At 34.3% G+C, this 26153-nt stretch overlaps 1 protein-coding gene across 26 annotated transcripts in view; it reads right to left on the reverse strand.

Annotated features, from left to right (window-relative positions):
• DST (dystonin) overlaps positions 1 to 26153 on the reverse strand; it is a 592091-nt gene that overhangs the window by 146332 nt on the left and 419606 nt on the right. For 19 of the 26 annotated variants that reach the window (XM_074237251.1, XM_074237265.1, XM_074237245.1 and 16 more), the window contains 10 exons: positions 24312 to 24400; positions 22656 to 22788; positions 15933 to 21371; positions 15185 to 15334; positions 14812 to 15027; positions 14499 to 14645; positions 12555 to 12788; positions 11340 to 11492; positions 9268 to 9501; positions 8296 to 8562 (listed from right to left, as the gene is read on the reverse strand). In XM_074237251.1, the coding sequence (XP_074093352.1) occupies positions 8296 to 8562; positions 9268 to 9501; positions 11340 to 11492; positions 12555 to 12788; positions 14499 to 14645; positions 14812 to 15027; positions 15185 to 15334; positions 15933 to 21371; positions 22656 to 22788; positions 24312 to 24400 (7062 nt within the window). The remainder of the gene's footprint in view (positions 1 to 8295; positions 8563 to 9267; positions 9502 to 11339; positions 11493 to 12554; positions 12789 to 14498; positions 14646 to 14811; positions 15028 to 15184; positions 15335 to 15932; positions 21372 to 22655; positions 22789 to 24311; positions 24401 to 26153) is intronic. The other 7 variants (XM_074237259.1, XM_074237258.1, XM_074237262.1 and 4 more) reach the window with 1 other exon arrangement.

Below are 26153 nucleotides of genomic sequence, written 5' to 3' on the forward strand. Positions count from 1 at the left end.
ATCAAGGATATATTATAATATGCCAGTTAGTTTCCCACAGAGAAATGGCCAAGCCATATTGTTCAGCACCTTAAAAAATATGTGGCTATGGATATCATTCAGGATTATGTGAGAAAGCAAAATGAAATTAAGTTCATATTTTACAAAGAGTGACTTAGCTACAACCCTCTTCTCAGGGGGAAAAAAAGACAGTGAATGTTTATCCTGCAATTCCATTCAAAAGAAACATTCATGAATTTGCTCTTTTAAGACTTAGTTTTTCTAAAAGAAACTGGTGAATGACCAGGAAGGGTCTCAGGAAATTTAGGTGAAGAATCATAATTCCTCTTGAAAGACAGATAGAGACTTAAAGAAGTAAAATGTCACATTTGCAGTTGTTACAAAGAGGACTCAATGGGACAGGACATATCAGGAAATGTCTATGTTGAATACATAGACTTTAAAACTTGAAACTTGTGTTGGTGATTCTTAAGAATATCTTAGTTTGAGCTTGGGAAAATTATATCATCTCCAAATCAATTTTTAACCCTATTATGAAACCAAGGTTTAGTGAGACCATAAATTTTTACCCCTCTCCTTCTAGGAAAGAGTTCTCTAGGTTAGGCTCTTTTCATTTCCCCTCTCATGAACATAGCAGCAATTATATACATACATATATATATATATGTATATATATATGTGTGTGTGTGTGTAATATATATATATATGATACCTGGGATTATACTTGGCTTCTTTGACTATCCCCATAAACAGTAAGCATAGGGGTATTTAGGGGGCAGAGTGGATAGAGTACCAGCCCTGGAGTCAGGAGGAACTAAGTTCAAATCCAGCCTCAAACACTTAATAATTACCTAGCTGTTTGACTTTGGGCAAGTCACTTAACCCCATTGCCTTGCAAAAAAAAAAAAAAAGTAAAGCATGAAGAATGAACCTGCAAAGTTGCCTGTGGGCTTTAAGGGACAAATTGGAAGGTTAATTGGATATGTTTTTTAATGGCTGAACATTTTCCTATGAGGCCAGAGATCAGTAGAACTACTGCAGGGCAGAAATACCAAGCCAGATCCTTTCTTTGGCATTGCATTGGCACTAGACACAATGAGTTTGAGTCTCCAGAACAAATAGAAAAGTTGTAAAACACACACACACACACACACACACACACACACACACACACATGCATGCCTTGCTTTGAAGGGTAATTTTTGTGAAGGAACAACCTGAGACTGTGCTAATTGAGACAATACCTGCTGAAGTCTGAGGGGAAGGGCAACTACAGAGAATTTTAAGGAGAGTGGCAAGCAAGATTTAGCTAAGAGCCAAAGAAACTGAGTGGGGGGGGCAAGAAGAAGTTTCAACAAGAACCTCAGTAGGAGATAAAATGCTGAGAAGCTACATCTCAGAGATTCTGCTGGGAGCTCAGCATAATATACAACTGTGTTAAATAAGAAAAGTTTCATGTAGAAGTTCAGACTTGAGAAGAGTTTTGCTTTTGACCTGGTTTGTTTTGGTTTAGTTGAATTTAATCAGAGATTGGGGGGATGCAACTAGGTGGCACAGTAGATAGAGCACTGGCCTTGGAGTCAGGAGGGGTCAAATCCAACCTCAGACACTTAATAATTACCCAGCTGTGTGACCTTGGACAAGTCATTTAAGTTACTGCTTTGCAAAAAAAGAAAAAAAATTTAATCAGAGATTGGGATAAAACTCAAATTTGAAGATGGCCAAGTGTATGGTTATCAGGAAAGATATATCAGGCAAAGCATGAAGAATGGTGTTATGTATTACAAATAGCAAAAGGTCAATCTGACTGGGCTTCAGAATATAGAAAAAGTCATAATATAGGATATAACAAGATGGAAAAGGAAGAGCGGAACTAGAGTATACAAGATTGTAAAAGAAATACAAATGAATTTGTATTAGATCTTAAAAGTAATAAGATAATAAAAATATTACCTTAAAAAAGTATCAAGTGAACTAGAGTCCATAAATATGTGAGATTAACACACACTGGGAAAAGGGTTGTTTATGGAGACACATTGTCATTTCTATGAGTTTTAATACATATTGCATGAATTTAACAGATATGTAAATACATTTACTTCTCGGACATTTGTGAGTTATGTGTTTTTTTTTTATTTTTATTTATTTAAGGCAATGGGGTTAAGTAACTTGCCCCAAGGACACACCTAGGTAACTATTAAGTGTCTGAGGTCGCATTTGAACTCAGGTCCTCCTGACTCCAGGGCCAGTGTTCTATCCACTGTGCCACCTAGCCACCCTTAGCTGTATGTTTACAAGAGGAACTGGAAACAACAATATGAGTGATATTAAATGGTGAGGTTTCCAGTTTACCTGGGTAGGGCTCAGAAAAAATGAGAATTCTCCCAAAGAATAGGTAGATACTTAGGGTCTACTTTCTACTATGCTGCCCAAATGTTAAATACATGTTGATTTTTATAAAGCAAAACATTCTAGTGGAACATTTCAATGCTTGGTAGCAAAACAGAGTAAGTGGCTCGCATGTGAAATATGAACAGAATTCCTTATGAGCAAGAAGCAGCAAACCAGGGAAACCAGGGATTCTAGAAGGTTAAACAGAGGAGGACATATATTCTACACATGGAAAACAGCCTGTACAAAGGAATGGAGATTGTAGATAGACTAGCATGTATGAGGAGCAGCAAAAAAAGGCCATTATGCTTGGAGCACAGATCCAAGAAACCTAGAAAGGTAAACTGGAGAAAGGTTTTGAAGGTGTTTCATAACCACAGAGAGGAGTTCATATTTAATTTCAGAGGAAATAGGAAGCTGTGGATGTGGAGCAGAGATGTGAACTGACTGTACTGTAGGAAAAGCAGCCAGATGGAAGACACATTGGAGGAAAGAGAGATTTGAGAAAGGGAGACCAATTAGGATGCTATTGTAATAATCCAGATTAGGGCATGGATGAATTTGGGTAGGGGATGTTTAATTTAAGTAGGAATGATTCAAATAAAAGATGCCATGAAGTTAGAAACAATGATAGAATGTACTGGGAGTGAGAAACAGTAAGAAGTCAAGGAAAATGCTGAGATTATGAATCTGAGCAACTAAAAGAATGGTCACTTCACAAAACTCTCACTCTTTGCAGATGACATGATGGTATACCTAGAGAATCCCAAGAAATCATCCAAAAAGCTACTGGAAACAATTAGCAACTTTAGCAAAGTCATCAGATATAAAATAAACACTCATAAATCCTCAACTTTTCAATATATGACTAGCAAGATATAGCAGGAAGAGCTAGAAAGAGAAATCCAATTCAAAGTAAACTCAGACAATATAAAATACCTGGGAGTCTATTTGTCAAGGCAGACTCAGAAAGTTTTTGAAAACAATTATAAAACATTTCTCACACAAATTAAATCAGATTTAAATAACTGGGCAAATATCAATTGCTCATGGATAGGTCTAGCTAATGTAATAAAAAATGAAAATTCTACCAAAACTAAAACTACCTGTTTAGTGCCCTGCCAATCAAAATTCCAAAAAATTATTTTAATGAGTCAGAAAAAGTTGTAAGTAAATTCATATGGAGAAATAAAAAGTCAAGAATTTCCAGTGCTTCAATGAAAAAAAAGTGCAAAAGAAGGTGGTTTAGGCCTACCTGATGTAAAATTATATTATAAAGCATTAGTCACTCAAAACTGTTACTGGCTAATAAATAGAGTGGTGGACCAGTGGAATAGACTAAGTGCAATAGCAGGAAATGACTATAGTAATCTGCTGTTTGATAAACCCAAAGAGTCCAGCTATTGGGATAAAAACTCTCTCTTTGATAAAAAATGTTGGGATAATTGGAAGTTAGTATGGAAGAAACTTAGATTAGACCAACACCTCGCAACCTATACCAAGATAAGATCAAAATGTATACAGGGTTTAGACATAAAAAACAATAATATAATCAGACTAGAAGATCAAGGACTAGTTTACCTGTCAGATCTATGGAAAGGGAAGCAGTTTATGACTAAAGAAGAGATGGAGAACATCACTAAAAACAAACTAGATGATTTTGATTACATTAAATTAAAAAGCTTTTGCACAGACAAAACCACTGTAACAAAGATCAAAAGAAATGTAGTAAACTGGTTAACAATCTTTACAACTAGTGTTTCTGACAAAGGATTCATTTCCAAAATATACAGAGAACTGAGTCAAATTTTTAAAAAAAAAAAGCCATTTCCCAATTGACAAATGGTCAAAGGATATACAAAGGCAATTTACAGATGAGGAGATCAAAGCAATCCATAGTCATATGAAAAAATTGATCTAAATCATTACTTATTAAAGAAATGCAAATTAAAGCTTCTCTGAGGTACTACCTCACACCTCTCAGACTGCCCAATATATGACCAAAAAGGATAATGATCATTGTTGGAAGGGTTGTGGGAAATCTGGGACACTATTACATTGTTGATGGAGCTGTGAACTCATCCAACCTTTCTGGAGAGAAATTTGGAACTATGCCCAAAGGACAAAAAAATGTGAATACCCTTTGATCCAGCAATATCACTACTGTGTCTATACCCTGAAGAGATGGTGAAAAAGGGTACAAACATCACTTGTACAAAAAATATTCATAGCAGCCCTGTTTGTGGTGGCAAAGAACGGGAAATCAAGTAAATGCCCTTCAGTTGGGGAATGGCTTAACAAATTGTGGTATATGTGTGTCATGGAACACTATTGTTCTATTAGAAATCAGGAGGGATGGGAATTCAGGGAAGCCTGGAGGGATTTGCATGAACTGATGCTGAGTGAGCTGAGCAGAACCAGAAAAACAGTGTCACCCTAACAGCAACATGGGGGCGATAATAAACACTGATGGACTCACTCATTCCATCAGTGCAACAATTTGGGGCTGTGTGCGATGGAGAATACCATCTGTATCCAGAGAAACAACTGTGGAGTTTGAACAAAGACCAAGGACTATTACCTTTAATTTAGGGAAAAAAACTGATATCTTATTATCTGATCTTGCTATCTCTTATATTTATGTTTCTTCCTTAAGGATATGATTTCTCTCTCTCATCATATTCAATTTGGATCAATATATATACATAAATATATGTGTGTGTGTGTGTGTATATATACATATATATGTATATATATATATATATATATATATATATATATATATATACACATACATACACACACCATGGAAACAATGTAAAGACTGGCACCCCCCTTCTGTGGGGGGTGGGGGAAGGGAAGTAAGATTAGGGTGAAAAATGTAAAACTCAAAATAAATAAAATCTTCAAGTAAAAAAAAAAGAATGGTCACTTCAGAGTAAATACATTTGGAGAAAGGATTAATTTGGAGGGAAAGAAAATGAGTTTTATTTGGCCATTCTGATTTTGAATTTCTGACTTGTTATTTTCTCACTTTCCTCTCTTCTCCCCTCTACCCCTCTTAAAGTAAATTTTCATAAGGAAGACATAGCTGAATTCATGAAGAAAATGTTAAAGATCAAAGTCTATAAATTAATACAAAAAAAGGGAAATGACATGCAAATTTATGCAGCTTTTAAGTAGTTTACAATAAACATTTCCAGTCATGTTAATGTATTTTTATGTACCTGAGATCAGTGATCTATAAAGTTTAATGAAAATAGTATCACTTTTTCCTCAAAATATTTTTGTAATTAAAAGAATGCAAATGCCACAGTAATGACTCACTTTAAAATAACATTAAAATCTATTTTAATGGATTCATTATTGCTAGTCCATTTAACACACAATAAAAGTAGGTTGTTTTTAAAAATTAATCTTCACTCTCGGACTCAATGCTGGAAAGAGTATTAGACATAATCTAATACAACCCTTTCATTTTATAGAGGAAACTACTCAAACTCACCCCAAAGTAAGAACTTAAAATCAAGTCTCCTGACCCCTATCCCAAAGCTCTTTTGAATAAAACTAAACTATTATTCAGATCCCTTTATTTATATCACTTATGTCAGTGGAATATTCTCTTGACTTTCCATTTTTTCTTCTTTTACAATCAAGTTCTATGTGACCTTGGGCAACTCTTCACCTAACTTTTTCTTCCAACTCTAAAATCTATAAAATCCATGCAATTCTATTTCTTCCCCCAATGCCAACACTCTACTTGATATGTGGGTTAAAAAAAGTGGGATCAGATAAGGGAACAAAAGAAAGCTCTTTAAACAGATTTTTATTAGATCACCATTTAATGTAGAATCCTATAAGTCCTTAAGAAAGGGTTCTCTAAATGAAAAAAAAGGGGGAGGCGGTAGAATTAGGACTTGATATAATGGAAAAAGTGGAGGCACAGGCAGAATTTGAGTTGGGGCTCTTCAATTTCTATTTATTTTGTTAATTTGTTTTTGTTTTATTTTTTTCTTCAACTTCTTATCTATCTGACTATGAACAAGTTAGTTATCCTCCCTGGGCCTCAGCATTTTCTTCTCTCTGAGAAGAAACTAGACTAGATGGCCTGTATGGTCCTTCAAGCTTTTGCTCTATTATCCTAGTGTATCATGATATAAAGTCATAGGATCATAGATCTAGAAGAGAAAAGGACCATGTAATTCAACCTGCTCATTTTATATAAGCAAATTTATGGAGGTTAAGACCTTTACCCAAGGTCACACAAATAGAAAGTAGTAGAATAAGGATTTGAAGCCAGGTCCACTAACTCTAGCAGTAGCACTGCCTCTCCAAGTCATAGATATAGAATCAGAACAGATCTTAGGAATCATCTGGTTCAAACCTCAGATGAGGAGAGCTCAAGTCCAAGCAGAGTGAAATGACTTGCCCAAAATCACCATTTGTCCTTAAAATAGATTTTTCTTAATAAAAAAATAGAATTTTCTTACATTATACTTAATCATTTTTCACAGTAAGAATAATAAAATATGTTGATAATTGCCTTTTTAGGTTTTCAATCTGATCTCACACGTATTGCCTGATTTTTATTTTGTCAAGATGCTTTGATATATGTGGGTGAAATATTAGTGTCTTCATTTTGTGCACAAATAAACTGAGATATAGGGAGATTGAATAATTTTACTAGGGTCATATGAATAATTTAATCACACAGCTAAAATTGGAAACACCAAGTCATCTAACTCTAAAGAATGTCCTCTTCTTTTGGATCATGGTAAGGCTCTTCTTCCTTATAATAATGCCTCCAAATTCTGAAGGTTATTGTATTTTCCATCTTATTTCTTGCTTGGGGAAATGAATAGCAAAATAATTTGTGGGATGACATGGACAAGAATTGCAAAGGATTGTAAAAGTGGGTGGCAATTTGCACTGACTAGAGAGAAAACCCACCATCAATGAAAGTTTTTACATATAACAAGACAAAGTGGTAGTATGGTATAATAGAGGTAGTCTCAAATCCAGAAGAAATTGGATTTTGAGCCCCAATATTAATATGTATGTTTGTGTATAAAAATACACACATATACAGACTGTGATCCTCTTCAAGGAGCTTAAAACTTTTCAATGCTCTAAGCCAGGGTGTCAATTTCATGGACCTCAGCCCTCAAAATTTCTGAGTATGGCAGGACCATATAGGTCATCTAGTCTAGTTTCCTCTCATAGAGAATGCTGAGAACCAGAGAGGGTAATTGATTTGTTTATAGTCAGATAGACAAGAAGTTGAAGAGAAAAAATGTAATTGGGAAATATTTTTTAAATAATTAAAATAAAAAAAGATAATATATGTTAAATTTGTGGTCTTCTAAGTCAACATATAGCCTGAGACCAATGCTCTAGGAAACTCTAAAACTTTAAATTGCTAAGAAGAGAGAACTGCCTCACATGGGAACAGTTTAAATAAATGAAATTACTCTAGTGTAAATTTAAATTTATTTGTATAAGCATATATATGTGTGTGTCTATGTGTATATGCATTTTTGTGAATATATATCATATATATACATACATATGTTTTTAATTGTTCAGTCATTTCATGTTCTTCATGATTTTTTTTTGATAAATATACTGGAGAGGTTTGATATTTCTTTCTTCAGCTCATTTTACAGATGAAGAAACTGAGGCAAACAGGATTAAATGACTTGCCCAGGGATTTATTCTGAAATCTTACTGATGACTCTAGCCCCGTGCTCTATCTACTGTGGATACACACACACACACACACACACACACACGTCATCTGAATAACTCAATGGTACAGCTAAATATTGGAGTACGTGCATGTATAAAATCTCATATGTATGTATGTATGTGTGTATGTATGTATGTATGTATTATTACACATACCTTTACTTTCTGGTATTGTTGGTTCAAATTTCTGTCTGTGGTTTTTACTTGTCCATCACCATCCAAGTCCATCAAATTACCATTAACTTCATCCATCTCTCCAATCATAGAATTGAGGTCACCTTCTTGAAAATGAGTTCCATTTTGTTCAATCTCCTGGTGAGATTTCTTTCCTGCCCTTTCTCCTTCCTTATCTACATTTGTTAACCAATCCAAAAGATCTTCTATTTTGTTTTTATTCTCTTCCAGCTGTGCTTCTGCTGCAACCTGAACAAAGAAAAATAAGAGATGAAATCAAATGTTCCAAATCATCACTTTAAGGCATTCAATAGTCATTATTTAGACTTCTAAAATTGCAAAAGTAATATTTTAACCCCAATATCTAATGACTGATGAATATATTGTAACTATGCTTTTATTTTTAGAAGTCAGCTATTTTGATATCTGTTTAAATAATGTATTATATCTATATAGTAATTCAGAACAACTCCAAAGGGCTCAAGATGTAAAATCCTATCCACTTCCAGAGAGCTGATAACTGTTGGAAATAGGTTTTGCATGATTTCACATATGTATTGGGTTATTATATTTCTTTTTTTCTCAATTTTTGAGGGAGGGAATGGAGGGAAGGACAGCCTTTGGAGCTAAAAATTAAAAATATATAAAAACTATAATATAAAATCTTCCAAAAAATGTTTTTCTAAAAGATAAAAAAGTCAAAATATGACATCTCAATACTTCAATGTCATTATACTCATTTCACAAAATTAATGAGAAAAGTTAGCAGGGAGGTTCTGACCTTTTGAGGCTTTTTTTTTATCAAGTTTATGTCCTTCTCTAAAATCCAGAATTCTCACCTTTTTCTTTGATCTCTGAATAACATCCTTCCACCACAAAATCAGTGAGAAGACACTTCTTTTAGCATCAAACTTTCTAATTAATAGTAAATAACATATGTATTTGCATCAATACCTTTTCAGTTTCCTGCTTAATTGCTGTGATTACTGCCTTATCTAGTTCCTTTTTTGACTGTTCGACTTTCTGGTTTAGTTGCTCACACTTCATTTTAGCTTCCCTGAGTTTCTGTTCAATTAGTGCTTTATCATCTTTTGATAGTTCTTTTCCATTCTCCATCAAGAACTTCTCAGTGTTTTTCACTTTCTCTACCAATGCCTGTGCACTTCTATGCATCTCCTTCTGTAGCTCCTTGTTAGGAGGATAAATAGGATGAGGGGAGAAAAAAGATGAAATGATTAAATCAGTGCCTATTTAATAAGAATCTATTCAATGAAGACATATTAAGCAATTGCTGTACATATATGGCTATGGGGAAGTAGAATATTTAAGACACAATTCCTTTCCAGAGCTCATGGTCTAGCAGGGAGATACAATACAAAAGTGTATAATCCTAATAAATTACATGATAAGTGCATTAGACAAGAACAAAACAAAGTGTTCAGTTTGACTTGTCAATCGTTGCCTAACAGAGATAGATAACATTTCATAGAGTAGGTGGCACCTCAAGGGCATCAAAGGGCAGATTTGTAGGCAGCAAAATTGAAGCAAGTAGCTTTGGAGTAGCAGATGGGAGACCTTGGTAAACAGGACTTCTCGAAAAGTCTGGGTCCTAGTGAGTTAATATGGGGCAAATGTGGCTTTGCCCTCAGGGTGCCAACATAATGTGAATGGGAGGTTCAGGAAGGAGGGGGAATTTCCCCTCTAATTAACCATAATTCCCAAACCTTGCCTCATAGGTTTTCCATCAGCCTTTAGTATCATCCTCAGAATCCCAATGCCATGGTGTTTCTTTTCCTGGGTCTAGCTCCCACTGGCTTGAGAGTCAAACCACCCATCTCTAAGCATTACTTTATGTATTGTCACAAAACTTTCTGTATCACTGGTCATACCATATGCATCACCTTACTGCTCTCCTCACCACCACAAACAAGACAAAACAAAATAAACCATGTTTTCTAGTTATGCCTTTAAGTATAACTAGTCAACCAACAATCAAAATAATCTTAAATTTTTTTTTAAAAAGTAGACAAAGTATTTGTATTTCTTAGGGCTCCAAAGATCAAAACTAGGAACAATAAATAGAAGTTGCAAAGTAGAGATCAGGGTTAAATACAAAGTAGAACCTTCTAATCAGAAATATCTAGCAATAGACTGAGCAGCTTGTGAGATTTTGAGTTCCATGTCACTAGCACTATCAAAGAAAACATTGGGAGATCATCAGCCAAGGAAGTTGTCCAAGGGATTTTTACATTGGCAGAGGGTCAGACAAGAAGACCTCTAAGTTCATTTCCTATGATGCTTAGAATTCATCTCAATGATTTACTGCTCTTAAATCTTTCTTTTTGCAAATAAACCAGCTAGTAAATGAGTTCATTAATGACAATTGTGTATAAAAGAAAGGATGAAGTCATTAAAGAGACTGATGCAAAAAATGTTAAAAATCAGATTTAAAGATAATAGCTTAGTAGATTTTGCATTTAATTCTCAGCTGTGTTTCTTTTCAAACTCTTACCTAAGCATGTATCACATATGTATATAATTCTTTCCAAAAGTCACATAGCAGCTTTTTTTTAAAATTCCTGCACCAGCCCCACAAAGGCTATTTCAACTTGATATAAAAGAAAGAGAATGAAATGGAGATTATATATATATATATATATATATATATATATATACTGAGAAGAACTGATTAAGCAGGAAAAGGAGTGATGAAATCAGAAACTTGTTAGCAACTTGAATTCCAAATGGACCAAAATCTTACTTCATAGAATAAGTTATTTCTATAATATGCCTCTTCTTTGAGCTGACTTCTCAAGAAATCCACATCATATGCTCCATCCCTATGAATATTCATAGACCCAATATAAGATGAAAACCAATGCCTTAAAAGAAAACTCTAACCACTCAAAGTGTCCCAAATAGAAGTTCAATGGTACTAATACATATATAAGTCCCATCTTATTGCTTTGCAATTAGTGGAACAGAGACCAATCATGTCAATAAGGCTACTGCAGCTGAGAAAGTACCTCTTGTTTGGTTTGGTACAGCTTTAATTCATCCTTGCTATCTCCAATCACAATAGTTTCTTGGTGACCAATTAACCGGTTCTCCGTCTGGGTGAGGAGATCACTTATTCCCTGGAGTGTTTCCTTATACTCCTGCTGCCTTTCCACGACAATCTACAGCAGAGCAGAATCAAAATTTGTTAAACACACAGTGACAAAAACAGACCAAAAAAACCTCCTTCATAAAACACAGTCTTATAAGGTTCCTACAGAGAAGTTTTTAAAAGTATGCTGTAAACATGATAGCAGTGGAATACAGTTGGAGCAAGGTGAATATAGAAGTTATGGATACATCTCACATATGCTGTAAGTAAAGGAATCATGTTTGGATGGAATTGCTCAACAGAGTACTGGCCATGCATATGTATGAGAGATGGAACTTCTGACCAACAGGAGGAAAACATCCAATTTTCTTAAGCTCTTGAAACCTGCGATACACATTATTAATTCTGCAAAAGGACATCAAAACAGAAGTTAGTTGTGATTTGATTGTTAGCATATTTGGTAGAGAAAATGTTTGTGTATTTTAAGCAAGAAGAAAAAGGAAATCAAATGCAATGTTTTCACTTCTTCACTCTGTCATTTCTTAGCCTAAAGTTCTTATTTGTTCCTTTCCCTTTTTCTATTAGATAATTTCTATTGTGGCACTCTAGTATAAACAGAGAGCCACCTTATATACTATGACTTAGTATATAATTGATAAATATGGGGTTCCTTTCCTTTCCTATTATATATATATATATATATATATATATATATATATATATATATATATACAAAGAGTGCTAAATTTTTAAATATTCATGAAAAAAGTTTTCTCTGGTTTCCTTAAATGAATGTTGCCTGATGATATGGTAGACATCATCACTACATATTTCTAAGTATACCTAAAAAATTCCCACTCTTTCCAAAATGAACCATCTCAACTTAGAGAAGGCAGTTTTTGACAGATATGGAAAGTTATTGGCTTATAAATCAATTCCAAATGTGCTATAATAACATGAAGGCAAGCATCATATTTTAGATTAAGTACAATGAAAATTCATTTATACCCAATGGACCAGTGACTTTATAGCACTTCTTTCCTAATATTACCTAATTCACTATTATCCACATCACAATGTCACACTAAGAATTTTAAAATAGAAAAGACAAACTCCACATAGAAAGGCAAACCTTCTGATCATTGAGATCTTGTTCTGTATGCAAATGAGTCTCAAAAATTTCCATTTGAGCAGTTATTGATTCCTGTACATCATGAAAACATTTCTGAGTTGTATTTAAAAGCCTCAACAGCTGCTTGCTTTGGTTAGGAGAGAGATCTTGGGCATATTCAGAAATAAAGAATTGAACATCAAAGGCTGTAGTCTCCAGCTGAATTTTGCTATGACCAAGTTCTTTGAATAAAGTCTGTGAAAAGAGTAGTAAAAATTACCACCAAGAATGTAGATCTGGATAAAGTACATTTTAATAATATTATGTTTATTAAACATTCCCCTCCTTATGAGGAAAAAAATTAAGGGTGTTTACTAGAAAAGTTAAGGGTTTACTAAGACCTATCCTTTCCATAAGATGTTTCACCTAAGCTCTCCAATGATAAATATAATGTAAATAAAGAGATAAGTGAAAAATATTCCCCCCTCCTAGTAGAATATTTATCTACTTGTTAAATTTAAGCTCTAAATGAAAAAGATAAAGACTTTATTCTCTATATTTAAAACACATAAGGGGCCCACACATGTTAAGTAATTATTCTTTTGTTAACAGTAATATTTACAGTGTTTTGAGGTTTGAAAGTACTTTGCAGGCATTATATAATTTGTACAACATGACAGCAGCACAGGGTAGGTTATAAGGGTATTATTGTCCCTATTTCAAAGATCAGGAAATGAACACCTAGAGAATTGAAATGTTCAAGTGTTCATACTTAATATCACATAAACAGGCTTTAAACTAAGGTCTTCTAGCCTTCAAATCTAGTTCTCTATCCAGTAAATCATGTCTGATTACTAACACATCAGCCATTTAGGTAATTAGCTGAGGCTATTACTTGGGAAGTCAGTTAGGTGGTGAAGTGCATAGAGTGCCAAACTTGAGTTTAATCTCCTCAGACACTTACTAACTATGTGATGCCTGGGCAAGTTGCTTTACTCTATTTGCCTCCATTTTCCCATCTATAAAATGAGCTGGAAAAGGAAAGGGCAAACTACTCCAGGATCTTTGCCAAGAAAACCACACATGGGGTCATAACGAGTTGGACACAACAACAGCAACAAACAAGTATGGAAAAGTTAAATATCATGTTCAAAGTGAAGAAGTCATCCTAATATTTCCCTAGTGTTTTCCTTCAATAAAAGGTCTGATAAAAGTCTCTGAAATGTATTTCCCCCAAGTACATTAGAAAAAGTGTTTGTCCATAAACCATTTGTTGGTTCAAAAAATAGCATGCCAAAAGTTAGTTAATGAAGCTTTTGTCTTCTGAATTACAGATTCAAAAAAATCATGAAAATATGAGAGTAAATAAACAGAGTAGAACTTTGGCATGGTTTTAAAGGATTTGTTGGTTCTAAAATGATGGTAGTACCAGTTATGAAAAGGTTTTTTGTTGTTGTTATTGTTGTTTGTCTCCATCAATTAACATTTATTTAATACAAGTCTATGTGCTAGGGATGTGATTACAAAAATGAAGCTGTCCCTGATCTCGAGAAACATGAATGTCCTCATGACTCTGAAAGTTCTCTTGGCTTCTGAGGTCCCTTTCTTTAACTGAGATTCAGAACCTCTATGTTACAGAAAGTGTCCAGACTATTCATGTCTTCACAAATCTCCAGGTTCTACCACTAGTTCTCTGGCCTTGGGAAGCAGGAAGACAAGTCTCACCTTTGACACATCCTGATTATGTAATTCTGAGTGTATTATTTAACTTCCCAGTGTTCTAGTAAACTCCTTAAGATTTCAAGTTGCAGGGAAGTGGATTGTATTGCATTAGTAGAGGATATTTCTATATTTGGAAGTTCCCTATACCAAAGAAATCACAAGTCTATTACCAATCTCCTAAATATTCTGTGAAATTTTTTACTTTTCAATTATATCTCATTGTACTTATGAAGTGCCACTTGCCTTAAGCAATTCCAGGGTTTCCTTTACATTTTTCCCATCACCAGTATCTTCCATAAGAACTTGCACAATTTTCCCCCTCTCTGTAATCCAGTCTGAAAACTTCTGAAGTTTATGCAGAAATTCATCATGGGAAGCTGATAGTTTGGACTAGAAAAATAATGCTTGTCATTCACTATCAAAAATTCCAATCACTTAAATTTAGAATACTTATTAAAAAAAACTCAAAAGTTGAAAGAATTCAAAATATTCAGGTATAAGGTATAATTCAAGTTATAAGAATTCAACTGATTTAATATAAAATATGTATGCTTACCATTTCAGAATCTATAGCTGATGTAATTTGTTTGGTTCTTTTTGAAGATAAATCATACAGGGACAACAATGCTGTATGTAGTTTCTTGTGGCTTATAATTAAGTCTTCAAGATGTTTTTTGGGAATATTGCTGGTATGAGAATTCAGGAATTCTTCAGTCAACTTCATGTCCTTTCTTACAAGGGCAGAAAATGGAGCCAATCCCAATTCAAATGACTACAAAGAAAACACAGAAAAGAGTAAATTAACATTTTATGACATGTAAGTAATTTATTCACCTGAAATAAAAAAATAACTGCAAAGATTATTGCTAATTCTTAAAAGTCACCTTTCATTAAACATCCTACATGAACAGTCAGTACACAATTCTTACCTCTAATTGTTGAAGTTGATTTTTCAAAGTTTCTAGATTGCTATCAAGGGGTTGCTGGTTGACCAAAGGAAGTTTCATATCTTGAAGCATAGTCAAATATCCATGCATTTTTTCAGTGTGCTGCAAACACAGTTGTAATACACTAGGAAACTGAAAGTGAGTTTGGACATTCTAAATCAATAGCTTTTCTCACAAATAAAAAAATAATAGAAACTTAATTTATAGTATAAATGGAATTCTTAGATCTTTATAATATAATCACAGAAATGTCACACATACTCACACGCACACAAATACATAAAATTCTCCCTTCCACATCCCCCACCCCCAAAGAATTTGAAGTAATTCTTAGTTAGAGATCAAATTTTTATACCTAAGATATATATATATATAATATATATATATATATGTATATATACCTAAGATACACACACACACGTATATATGTATCTAACAGATAATAGGGGGGGAAAGTAAGATTTAAACCCAGGTTTGTTAATCCCAAGTCAGTGTACTTGTCACTGTAACACTGACTCACCCATACCAAATTGCAATACAGAATTCAAAGACTAATGCTTTAACACAAAATATTAGCAATGAGGGGTGGCTAGGTGGCACAGTGGATAGAGCACTGGCCCAGGAGTCAGGCCTCAGACACTCAATAATTACCTAGCTGTGTGATCTTGGGCAAGTCATTTAACCCCATTTGCCTTTCAAAAAAATATATTAGCAATGAAATGTTACTTACACTTGCCAAGGGGCTGTTTCCAGAAGCAACTTCTTTTGAATCCAAAGTATATTCCAGTTGATTTGGGGAAATGTGTAATGTCTCCAGTGATTGCTGACTTTGGAAACCTGTATTGTGGCCCAATGTTTCACTTGGTTTTAATAATGTCATGTCAGTTTCTTGTATTTTTTCTGAGTTAAAGGAGCAGGGGTCTTCTTTGATTCTAGAACATTTATTAGGGCCATATGTCTGTTCACCTTCAGTATGAAAATTATCTGGTAGATTTCTGTTCAAATCTCCAGCAAGTTCTAATTTGGGGGAATGTTCATCAGCAAAAAGGATGTGGAAGATGTTTTGAAGCTGTAATGGGAGAACCTTTGATGCAATATCATTTCTTTCTGAGTCATTCTCATTCAGGGCTACTTCCTTCATCATTTCAAATGTCCCTGAAATCTTTTGACCACACTGGTTCTGTTTCAAAATGTCAAGAAGAAACTCTGGACCTAGATTTGCAGGCCAAAGGGGAGAAATGTTATCAAGGCTCTCTGGTTTAACTTCTGGAGAATCAGTCATCTGTGAAACTGTACCATAATCACTTGTTTTAGAGTCACTGAACTTACTGGATGATTTTTTTACCAAGTGTTTAAGTTCAACCATTTTAAGTAAGTTCTGCATTAAAACTTTCTTTTCTGAATAGGAGGAAACTTCACCTTCTTCCCCAAAGAATATATGGCCTTCTTTCAATCTACTTTTCAAAATATCCTTCAAGTCCTCAACTAGCAAATAAGGTAATTCAGGAATTTGGGTTTCTGATGCATGTGATTCTAGATGTAAAGTCTGTTCTTTCAATGGTTCTAGTCCAATTACTTCTTTCTTATTACTCATTTCCAAGGATGAGATTTCAATGCCAGAAAAATCATTGTCCTTGATGTTTATTTCTTTTCCACACACAGGTGTCTCAAGTTCTGTCTGTATAATAGTCTTTTTACTTTCATCATCTAGGGTTCTAAGAGGCAAATATGAAAGTGTAAATGTCTCCTCTTCTGAAGTTACTTGAGAAATCACTGATCCTTTTCCTAAGTCTGGTTGTGTAGTATTAAGACTTAAAGATATCTCATTCATACACATATCTTTCTGAATAATGCCTATCTTCTTTTCTCCAGTACCACTAACTTCTGATTGTAACTGTTTATCAGTCAAAATGTCAGATGTTAAAACAGGGATTTGGATATTTGAATTTAATTTAGCAGAGAGTTCCATCTTTAAATCATCTTCTATCATTTTACTTTCTCCAGTAGCACAGGAATCACTTTTGTCTGGGTTCAAGTACTCTTTTACTGTTAAATTTTTTGCATATTTTTTCAAATAAGAAAACAAATCCACTTCTTCCTCAGTCTCCCTGGGAAACATGTCAGAATGGCCTTCAGTTTCTTTATTTGAATTTCCCTCACATATAATATCAATTTCACTTAACATTTTAGAAGCAGATGTGTTAAATATTTCTCCAAGGTTCTTCAAATGAATGGGATTATTAACTGTTAAGAGTTGTAGATCTTTTGATTTATTTATAAGATCTGTACTTGCTTCCTTCATTTTCTCTGTGTAACTGTACTCTTCAGTGTTTGTGATTTCTGGAAATGGTGAAGAACCTTCTCTAGGAAAACAGTTCAAATCTTTATCATATTCTCCCATACTTCTCTCTTCCAGTTTAACCGCAGGTGAAATTGATATTTCATCATTTAGAAGCATTTTACTCTTCCCATCTATCCTTTGAATGTGATCATTTGTTTCATTTCTTTGGTGATCTTTATCAAAGAAGTTTGTCTGGCTTGCTTGGGAAGGTTTTTTTACAACACTATCAGGACATACATTTTCCGTTGTACATGACAAGTTCTCAGTATGATGACTTTTCCCTTTTACTACAAAAAGAGAATTTGAACCTGGATGCATTACCTTAGTCTCAGTATCCCCTGAATCACTGTTATCTACTTGGGAAATTGAACTGATATCATTATTATGTAAAATGCCATCGGTACTAATACTTTTTACTGATTCTTTATCATGAATGAGGGACTGCAATGTAACCAAGTCCTCAAGATCCCTGCTTTGAATAACAACCTCAGACATATATTCTGGAAGGACTTCCCCCTTCATGACTAAATTAGTTTCACTAGTTGATTCTGTCTGTAGAACATTAGCACCTTGAAATATTTCTAAAGTAGTAAACTTCTTTTCATGTGAAGTAGCTGACCCTTGTACATCTATGATCTTTCCATCTTTATCCTGACATTTGGACATTTCAAGTAGCCTATCCCCATCACATTCAATCTGATCATTAAGAGCAGATAAGTGTTTCCTATTTATGTAACTGTCCTCATTTCTCATACTTTGAACATTTTGATCACCATCAAATCCAATTTCTAGCCCAAATTTATCTTGTTCTCCTCTGTCTATCAAATGTCCAGTTTCACCTGCTTCTAATGAAGCATGGAAGTTTTCCTTTCTTTCTGTACTTTTTGAAATTACTGTTCCAGGTATATCATCTCCCAAATTACTTGTACCATCCTCTTCTGATATAGCAACCAGTAACCTGTCATTTGCCATCTCTATGTCAGCAGAACCTAAATTTAATCTTCCATCAGAATGTAATTCACTTTCTTTAGAAACCTTGAAAAATTCTTGAAAAGGTTGTGTCTCTTCTTTCATATTTATCAAGTCTGGTCTTTCCCCTTGGGTAACTATATGGCTTTTGTTCCCCACTGAAATGTCAGCACAAATACATCCACGATGAGGAGTGCCATCTGCCTCACGCTGCAGCATATCAAAGTCTTCAGGTTCCAAACAATCATAATCATCATCTTCAAGAAGCAAAGAATCATGGTCATCATCATCTTCTAACAATGGAGTACTATAAGAACCATCATCACTTTCTGTATCACTTTCACTGTCTTCTAGCTGAGAATCTTGAGAATCTTTAGTCCTATTACTTTTCTCAAGCTGCTGGATTCCACAAATATCAGGTGGATCAGCACTCTCAATATCACTACTCAGAGTTGAATATTCTTCAATCTCAGAATCATCCTGATTGTTTTTGGATTCTGGAAGAGAAACAACAACCTGCATTTTGCTAATCTCACTCAGATTCGCTAAATATTCTGAATTGTCAAAATTCTCCCTCTGACACCGTGGTTGTGGAGCATTAAAATCAACATTTAATGATTTAGATTCAGATAATACTTTTGGTAAATTAATGCTAATATCTATATTGTCTAGAAGTCTACCTTGAAAACTTTCTGCAATTTCTGGATCAAGGACAGCTTGATCACTGAATGGCAAAGAAATGAGAGGTTTCTGGAAGCAGCTATCTGGGATTAATACACTATTACTACTTCCTTGATGGACTCCCATTTGATCTGAATGGAATAAGTGACTTTCACCTGAAGAATTTTCAGGGATATTGGAGTCCTTGATTCTATTATCTTGGATTTCACTTTCATCCAGAGCACAAAGTCTTCTACTGGTAGAGACTCCAAGAAAATGTTTGTTTGTATCACTTGGGAAATCATTTTGAATATTTTCAGAATAAGTACATTTATCTACACTGGCACTAGTTCCTACCTCATTTCCAGCATTGGAACTTTTAAATACATTTTCATAATCACCACTAGATATTCCATTATTCAACTTTCCAGGTGGTACCAAATCTATTCCATCATTTAAAATGTGAACATCAGACAAGTCCTTAGATTTACAATTAGCCAACATGATTTGAGGCAGGCATTCCAGCTGATCACAATCATTATGGATAAAATGATTTTCCTTTTCATTAAGTCCTTCATTGACTGCACTTTTTCTATTTTGAAGCATTATTCCATTTCCAGGCTCTTTGAAACAAGTCCTACTAACACTACTTGGTGAGCAATCATCCTTTTTATATACAGTACTATTAAATGAAACATCTCCAAATTGTCTTGAATTTGTGTCAATCAATTCTTTTTTTGCTGACAATGCACCAAATGCTGTATTATCATTATCCAATAACATACTGATAGCTTCATCCAAATCTCCATCATAAAGTAAAAGTCTTTCCCCTGTGTTTGCATCCATATAGCTGTTTATCATCAAATAAGATAGGAACAAATTCTGTGATTGCTCCAAAGTCTGGGTTTCCATATGCTCTCCTCCATCTGAAATATCTTCTTGTTGGGTATATTCATGGAATATGGTTGACGGTTGAAACTCACAAGAGGATAACCATCGTCTCGCAGTTTTACAGGAAGTATTCAAGTCTCCAGCATCAGGCATTTTATCAGGAAGTATGACACTTTTTAGAATAGATGCTGTATTATGATCTATAATCCCTGACTGTGAAGCAGCATCCAGATCAATGACTTGAGATGTCTCAGGAATATAAAGAGCAGCTATTTTTTGTCTACCATTAAGTATTTTGCATGCCAATTCATTCGTAATCAACTCTTGCTGCAATGAGGAAGATGCAGGAAATATTTCACCAGAATGAGGCCAAATGAGTCCAACAAAGCCCCTTTGTGCTTCTAGTATCAAAAGTGCACTGCTAGATGATATTAAATTGCACTGGATTGCTTCATCTACTGTTAAGCGTTTGGGAGGATTTGAACTTATGATCCCACCTGTTTGTACCTGATGAGTGAGAATACAGTTAGCTGTATCTAAGTCAATGGCCCCTTCCTGCATTGCTTCTTCAATGGTCATTCTTTGCCCAGAATCAGAATCAATCAGACCACCTGAAAGAAGCTGTGCTCCTATCAGTCTAAACATGGTTTCACGATCGATGAGACCTTCATGAGCTGCCCTTAAAATATTGATTCTCCTTCCACATTTTAGTGTTATTTTACCTCCTTCTCGTGGTCTTATAGGCAAAAGTCGCATTCCAGTATTTTCATAGAGGATACTTCTTTGAACCATATCTACTAAGGAGACCTTCTCTGAAGTATTTGGATCAATAAGGTCTTTGCATATGTTTTGCCTTTCCAAAAGTTTAGAAAACAATGCTGAAGAAATCAAGTTTCTTTGAAAAGCCTTGTGTAAGGTCAGGCACTCTCCTGTGGATGGAATGATCAAAAACCCTGTAGAAAGTTGTATCTCAAGAATCCTGATGGCCACAGATTCTGAAATCATACCTTTATCAAAAGCATCAAGAACTGGGATTGTTGTAGATGATACTGATGAAATAATTTCCTTAGCTTTATCTAGTTCCTCCAGTTGAAACAGAATCTGTCCATCAATAAGGCCATGATTTTCAGCTTCCTGAAGATCAAAACATTTTCTTAGCTCTGGCGAAATTAGACCAGAAAGAATTAGCTGCATCTCCAACAACCTGATTCCAGTTTCATAATCAACAAGGCCTTTTAAAATTGAATGAAAGACTGAAAGGACTTCTCCAGTTGTTTGATCAATGGTACCTGCAATGACTTTATCCAGCTAAAAGGGAAATATGAAATATCTAGTTTTAGAGGATTTCACATAAGTGGGAATAAGTTTTATGAAACTTGGATGTGTTTCTAATAATACATTGTGATATAAAATCCTCTACTTACCAGGGCTGTAGCAATGTTGTGAATGTTAGGGAACTCAAATGCACAAGTGATCTATGTCAGTGATCTATTCAACAGCACAGGATGTGATAAAAGCTTTGAAATCAACATGCATCTGTGAATTGAAAACTTATCTCTGTGTATATAAATAGGGTTAGTGAAGACACAGTAGAGTAGATGATGACAGCAAGAAAACAGAACCTATACTTAGAAGGCAAGTCATGCTTTCTACATTTTGGTCAAGTTAGATCATATGGACACAGAAGAGACCAAACACCATGCTATTCATGTTTACAGCATACACTTCTTTGTAGTCAAACCCCCCTCCAATTTGCAATTAATTTTTGTGGAGATCATTCACAAGGTTAGAAAATGCCAATTTGAATGTAATGCTTAGTCTTACTGGACCTATCTGTTTAGCTATGCCAATATACAGTACTGAATTCCAAGAACAAATACTTGGAATTTGATTCAAATTTAAATAAGTAAAATTTAAGCTTAAGTTTCCATATAAAAAGAGTTAATCTCATTAGAGCATTCAGTCCAAAAATACTCAAATAATATTTCCATGGAAACTTTGGAAATAAAACAAATCCTAAAATACTCTTAGGCATTCTCAGGTATTCTTAGAGGATCCCTCTTTTTGGCTCTCTGGCAAAGACTGGGGACCCCTTCTCAGAATATATTTAAAGTCCTAAAGTAAAATACATAGGATTTCAAATGAAACCAATATTCTGAAATAGTTATTTAAAATGTTCTCTTTTGCAGATTCCAGATTAATAGCTTCTACTTTAGAGATTATAAAAAACAGACCATCCTGAGTCATTACATAATGTCTTTTTTAAAAAATGATACTGTCTTATTTCATATTAGAAGAATAGTTTTAAAAGACATGGAGTTAGAAAATGAATGCTTTCTTGTATCTTTCATCATGCAAGGCAGAGATTAAGACTTCACAAAAGTTGATGATCAGCATAAGTAAGATGCATTTACTCTATACCACTTTTGAAACCTGCAAGCATTTAACTGTATTTCATTCAAGATTTTTATTCATACACAAACCAGTAGAATTTGACCAATATTAACATCATTTTCCACAACCATGCAAGAGAACTGAGGAATTTTAAAAGGTAATACAAAGTAAATTAAAGAGAATTTCCCTTAGTATTACCTTCTCTTCTATTTTTTCATCTCTTAGAATCTGTGATTCCTGAAGTTGCTTCAGAGAGTCACTGAATAAGTTGTAACTTTCTTGAAGAGATTTTACTTGTTTTTCCATTTCATTTCTTTCTTCATCAGTCAATCTAAAATAAGAGTGTTTTTTAAACAAATAAGAAATTTTTAAAAATAAGTGAATTTTTAAAATATTTTTAAATAAGAGTGATTAAAAAACAGAAATAAAGATTAATTTGTGAAGAGATAAACTTCTATGATTCTGTGAAGATTTTAGGGATTTATGATTTCAATGGTATAGGGAATTCCCAGTTGAACAAACTTCCTCTAAAAATTCAGGGTGGCATTACTCCATCTTAATATTCTTAGACAGTTGGGGGCAGCACAGCGGATAGAGCACTAACCCTGGAGTTAGAAGGACTCAAATCTAGCCTCAGACTTAATAATTACCTAGCTATGTGATGTTGGGCAAGTCACTTAATCCCATTGCCTCACTACATATATACATATATATATATATATATAATCTTAGAGAGTTGTCTAAGGGACCTAGTGGGTTAAGTGAATTACCCAGGGTCATAAAGTCAGTATGAGTCAGTCAATACTGGACTAGATTTTCAAAGTACCAAGGCCAGCTCTCTCTATTTTCTATGTTATTTTATCCAATATACTATAAAATAAAATTTCTCTAAATGAGCACATGCTCTCAAAACAAATTATAATCTCCTTTTTTTAAGGTCACTAAGTAATAATAATCTGTACCATCCAAAAAAAAATTTAAGTGTTAGCCTCTAGTCCCAGAAGGGTATTTAGGGTGGTCACAATATAAACTCACATAGACTGGACTTTGTCAGAACAAATTAATTTTTTTTTAAAAAGTACTCTGGGGTGGCTAGGTGGCACAGTGGATAAAGCACTGGCCCTGGAGTCAGGACTACCTGGGTTCAAATCCGGTCTCAGACACTTAATAATTACCTAGCTGTGTGGCCTTGGGCAAGCCACTTAACCCCATTTGCCTTGCAAAAAACCTAAAAAAAAACCTAAAAAGTACACTCTAACCTGATAGAGGTTATGGATACAGAACCAGAAAGAATATGACAACTAAATTGTGAAAAAACAGAATAATAAAACAAAAAAGGGAATTGTAGCCTTTAAAACAGGAAAACAGGGGTTCAAATACCACTTCAGGGCACTTCCTAGCTATATCACCTTGATCAATACATGAATTCTTTGTGACTCTCTTCCATATTAATAAGGTTAACATTGTTTTAGACAACCATACAATAAAATTGAGGAATTTGAAAAAGTAGTACAAAGCAAACCTATGAGAACATTTTTCCCACCTTTATTTCCTAAAACATATGATATAACCACATTAAGAAGTTACAAGGAAAGTTTTACTTAGGATTATCTGATCACTTGTAACCACTGCATGACTCAAAATTTCTATCTTCCCTTCCTTCCATATCATCAAAGGGCTCTGCCTTGTTTTCATTATCCTACAAATAGCCCCAGAAGTAAAACTAATATACTTATCACAGTAGACTAGGCTATCTTCTGATTTAGCCAGCCCAGCTACCCTCTCTTCTTTGCTATCAACCCCATTTTTCTTTTCTTCAAATAATTATAAAGTACTTTAAAAAACCCAACATACTTATCACCATGTTTGGTGAGAAACAACTGTGTGGTTTGAAGGGCTTCAGATAATTGTTCTTTCCTTGAGGCAATTTCCTCACTGGAAATCTGAAAGGAAAAAAATTACAGTTAAGTCTTCCAGTCAATGACTAATAATGCATTTCTTCATTGCCAAACAAGTAGAAAGAGACGATGCCAAATAAATCCAAGTTATTTGCTTTAGCAGTCAGTGTGGAGGCAAGAATACTTCACAGGATATATAGAACTAGACAGAACCCTAAAGACTATTTACTACTGCAACCCTTTCATTTTGCAGATAAGGAAACTGAGGTCACACTGGTAGCAAGTATAAGAGCTGGAATTTGAATCCAACATCCTCTGAAACCAGAGTAAAACTTTTCCTCCATTACCAGAATTTTCTCATTAGGAGAGCTCCCTACAGTGGTGAAAGCATATATATAGATCCCTCTTCCTTTCCTATCCCTGTTCAAAAAAATCAGTCAGCCAGAAATAAATAATAATAAATATTACAAAGACCAAGATTTTTGCCACATCCTTTCATATTTCCTCACCAAATTACTTAATGAAGTTGTTTCTGACACCAACTTTCCACTGGATAAGTCTATAAACAAACATTTATGAAGTGTTTATTGGGTGTGACCTTTTATCAGCAAAATACTGTCAATGTCAGGATGTTAAACCAATTAAATGAAATGTTTCACTATTGTAAGGTCATAAAATCTTTCTTACGTTCCTAAAACATTAGGCAAACATGATGCCACAACAACTTTAGAAGTATATGTCTCCAAACCAATCTTAAATTTGTTTGTTTTTCAATTTGATACTGGGTATTCTTACATGTTTATGACTTTAAGTCACGTTCTGCAAAATACTAATCAAAACATATCTCACAGTTTTGTTCCATTTTCAACTCTCTAATTACTCTTTGATCAATTTCATCTCTTAAATGACTTAAGGACAGATCAACTCACAGATATACATTCTGATGTCTCACACAGTGCACCCAGCAAAGCAGATGGGATTTTAGAAGGCACTCAAACCAATCTCCTAATTTTAACAATGTTGAAATAGGACCAGAATGAGTAAACCCAAAGTCATACAGCTAATAAGAAGTAAAACCAACATTCCAATTCTAAGCTTCCGCCTCCAAGACCAATTTTATTTCCCCTATACCATGCTGCTACCTCCCTTTCTTTCAGTTTCTTTCTAATATGAAATGTCATACCCTTTAATATTGATCAAAAACACATCAAATCCCAGTTATCTTACTCAGACAGTTAAGTGATAAAAATGGAGAGAACATTGGGCCTAGAATCAGGAAAACTTGAGTACAAATTCAGCCTCAGACTTTTAACTGATGTGGGACCCTGGTCAAGTCACTCAATCTCTGACTATCAGTTTTCCCATCTGTAAAATGAGGATAATAATAGAATTTGTCTGTAATAATCACACAATCCCCAAGGTTGTTCAGAGAGGATAAAATATGAGAATATTTGTGAAGTTTTTTATAAACCTTAAAGTGCTACATAAATATCAATTGTTATTATTAACAATCATCATCACATCTAAAATACTATTTGGGGGCAGCGAAATAGCTCCATGTATCATGAAATAGGGAAAAGTTTACACACCTACCTACAAAAGTGGTGCTTTCCTGAAGAGTATTAAAAAAGGATCAGATCTATTCTACAGGACAAGAAGAAAAGTGTACTCACAGCTTTATTTTAAGAATTCATTGTAAAGATAAAAGAGGGGAAAATATTGCTATTTTACAACAAAGATGATCTAGGAAAAGAAGTCTATTCTATGGTAAACTTTTAATTTGATTAAAATAACAACA

Source organism: Macrotis lagotis, chromosome 5, assembly GCF_037893015.1.
Source record: "Macrotis lagotis isolate mMagLag1 chromosome 5, bilby.v1.9.chrom.fasta, whole genome shotgun sequence".
Classification (NCBI taxonomy): Eukaryota; Metazoa; Chordata; class Mammalia; order Peramelemorphia; family Peramelidae; genus Macrotis; species Macrotis lagotis.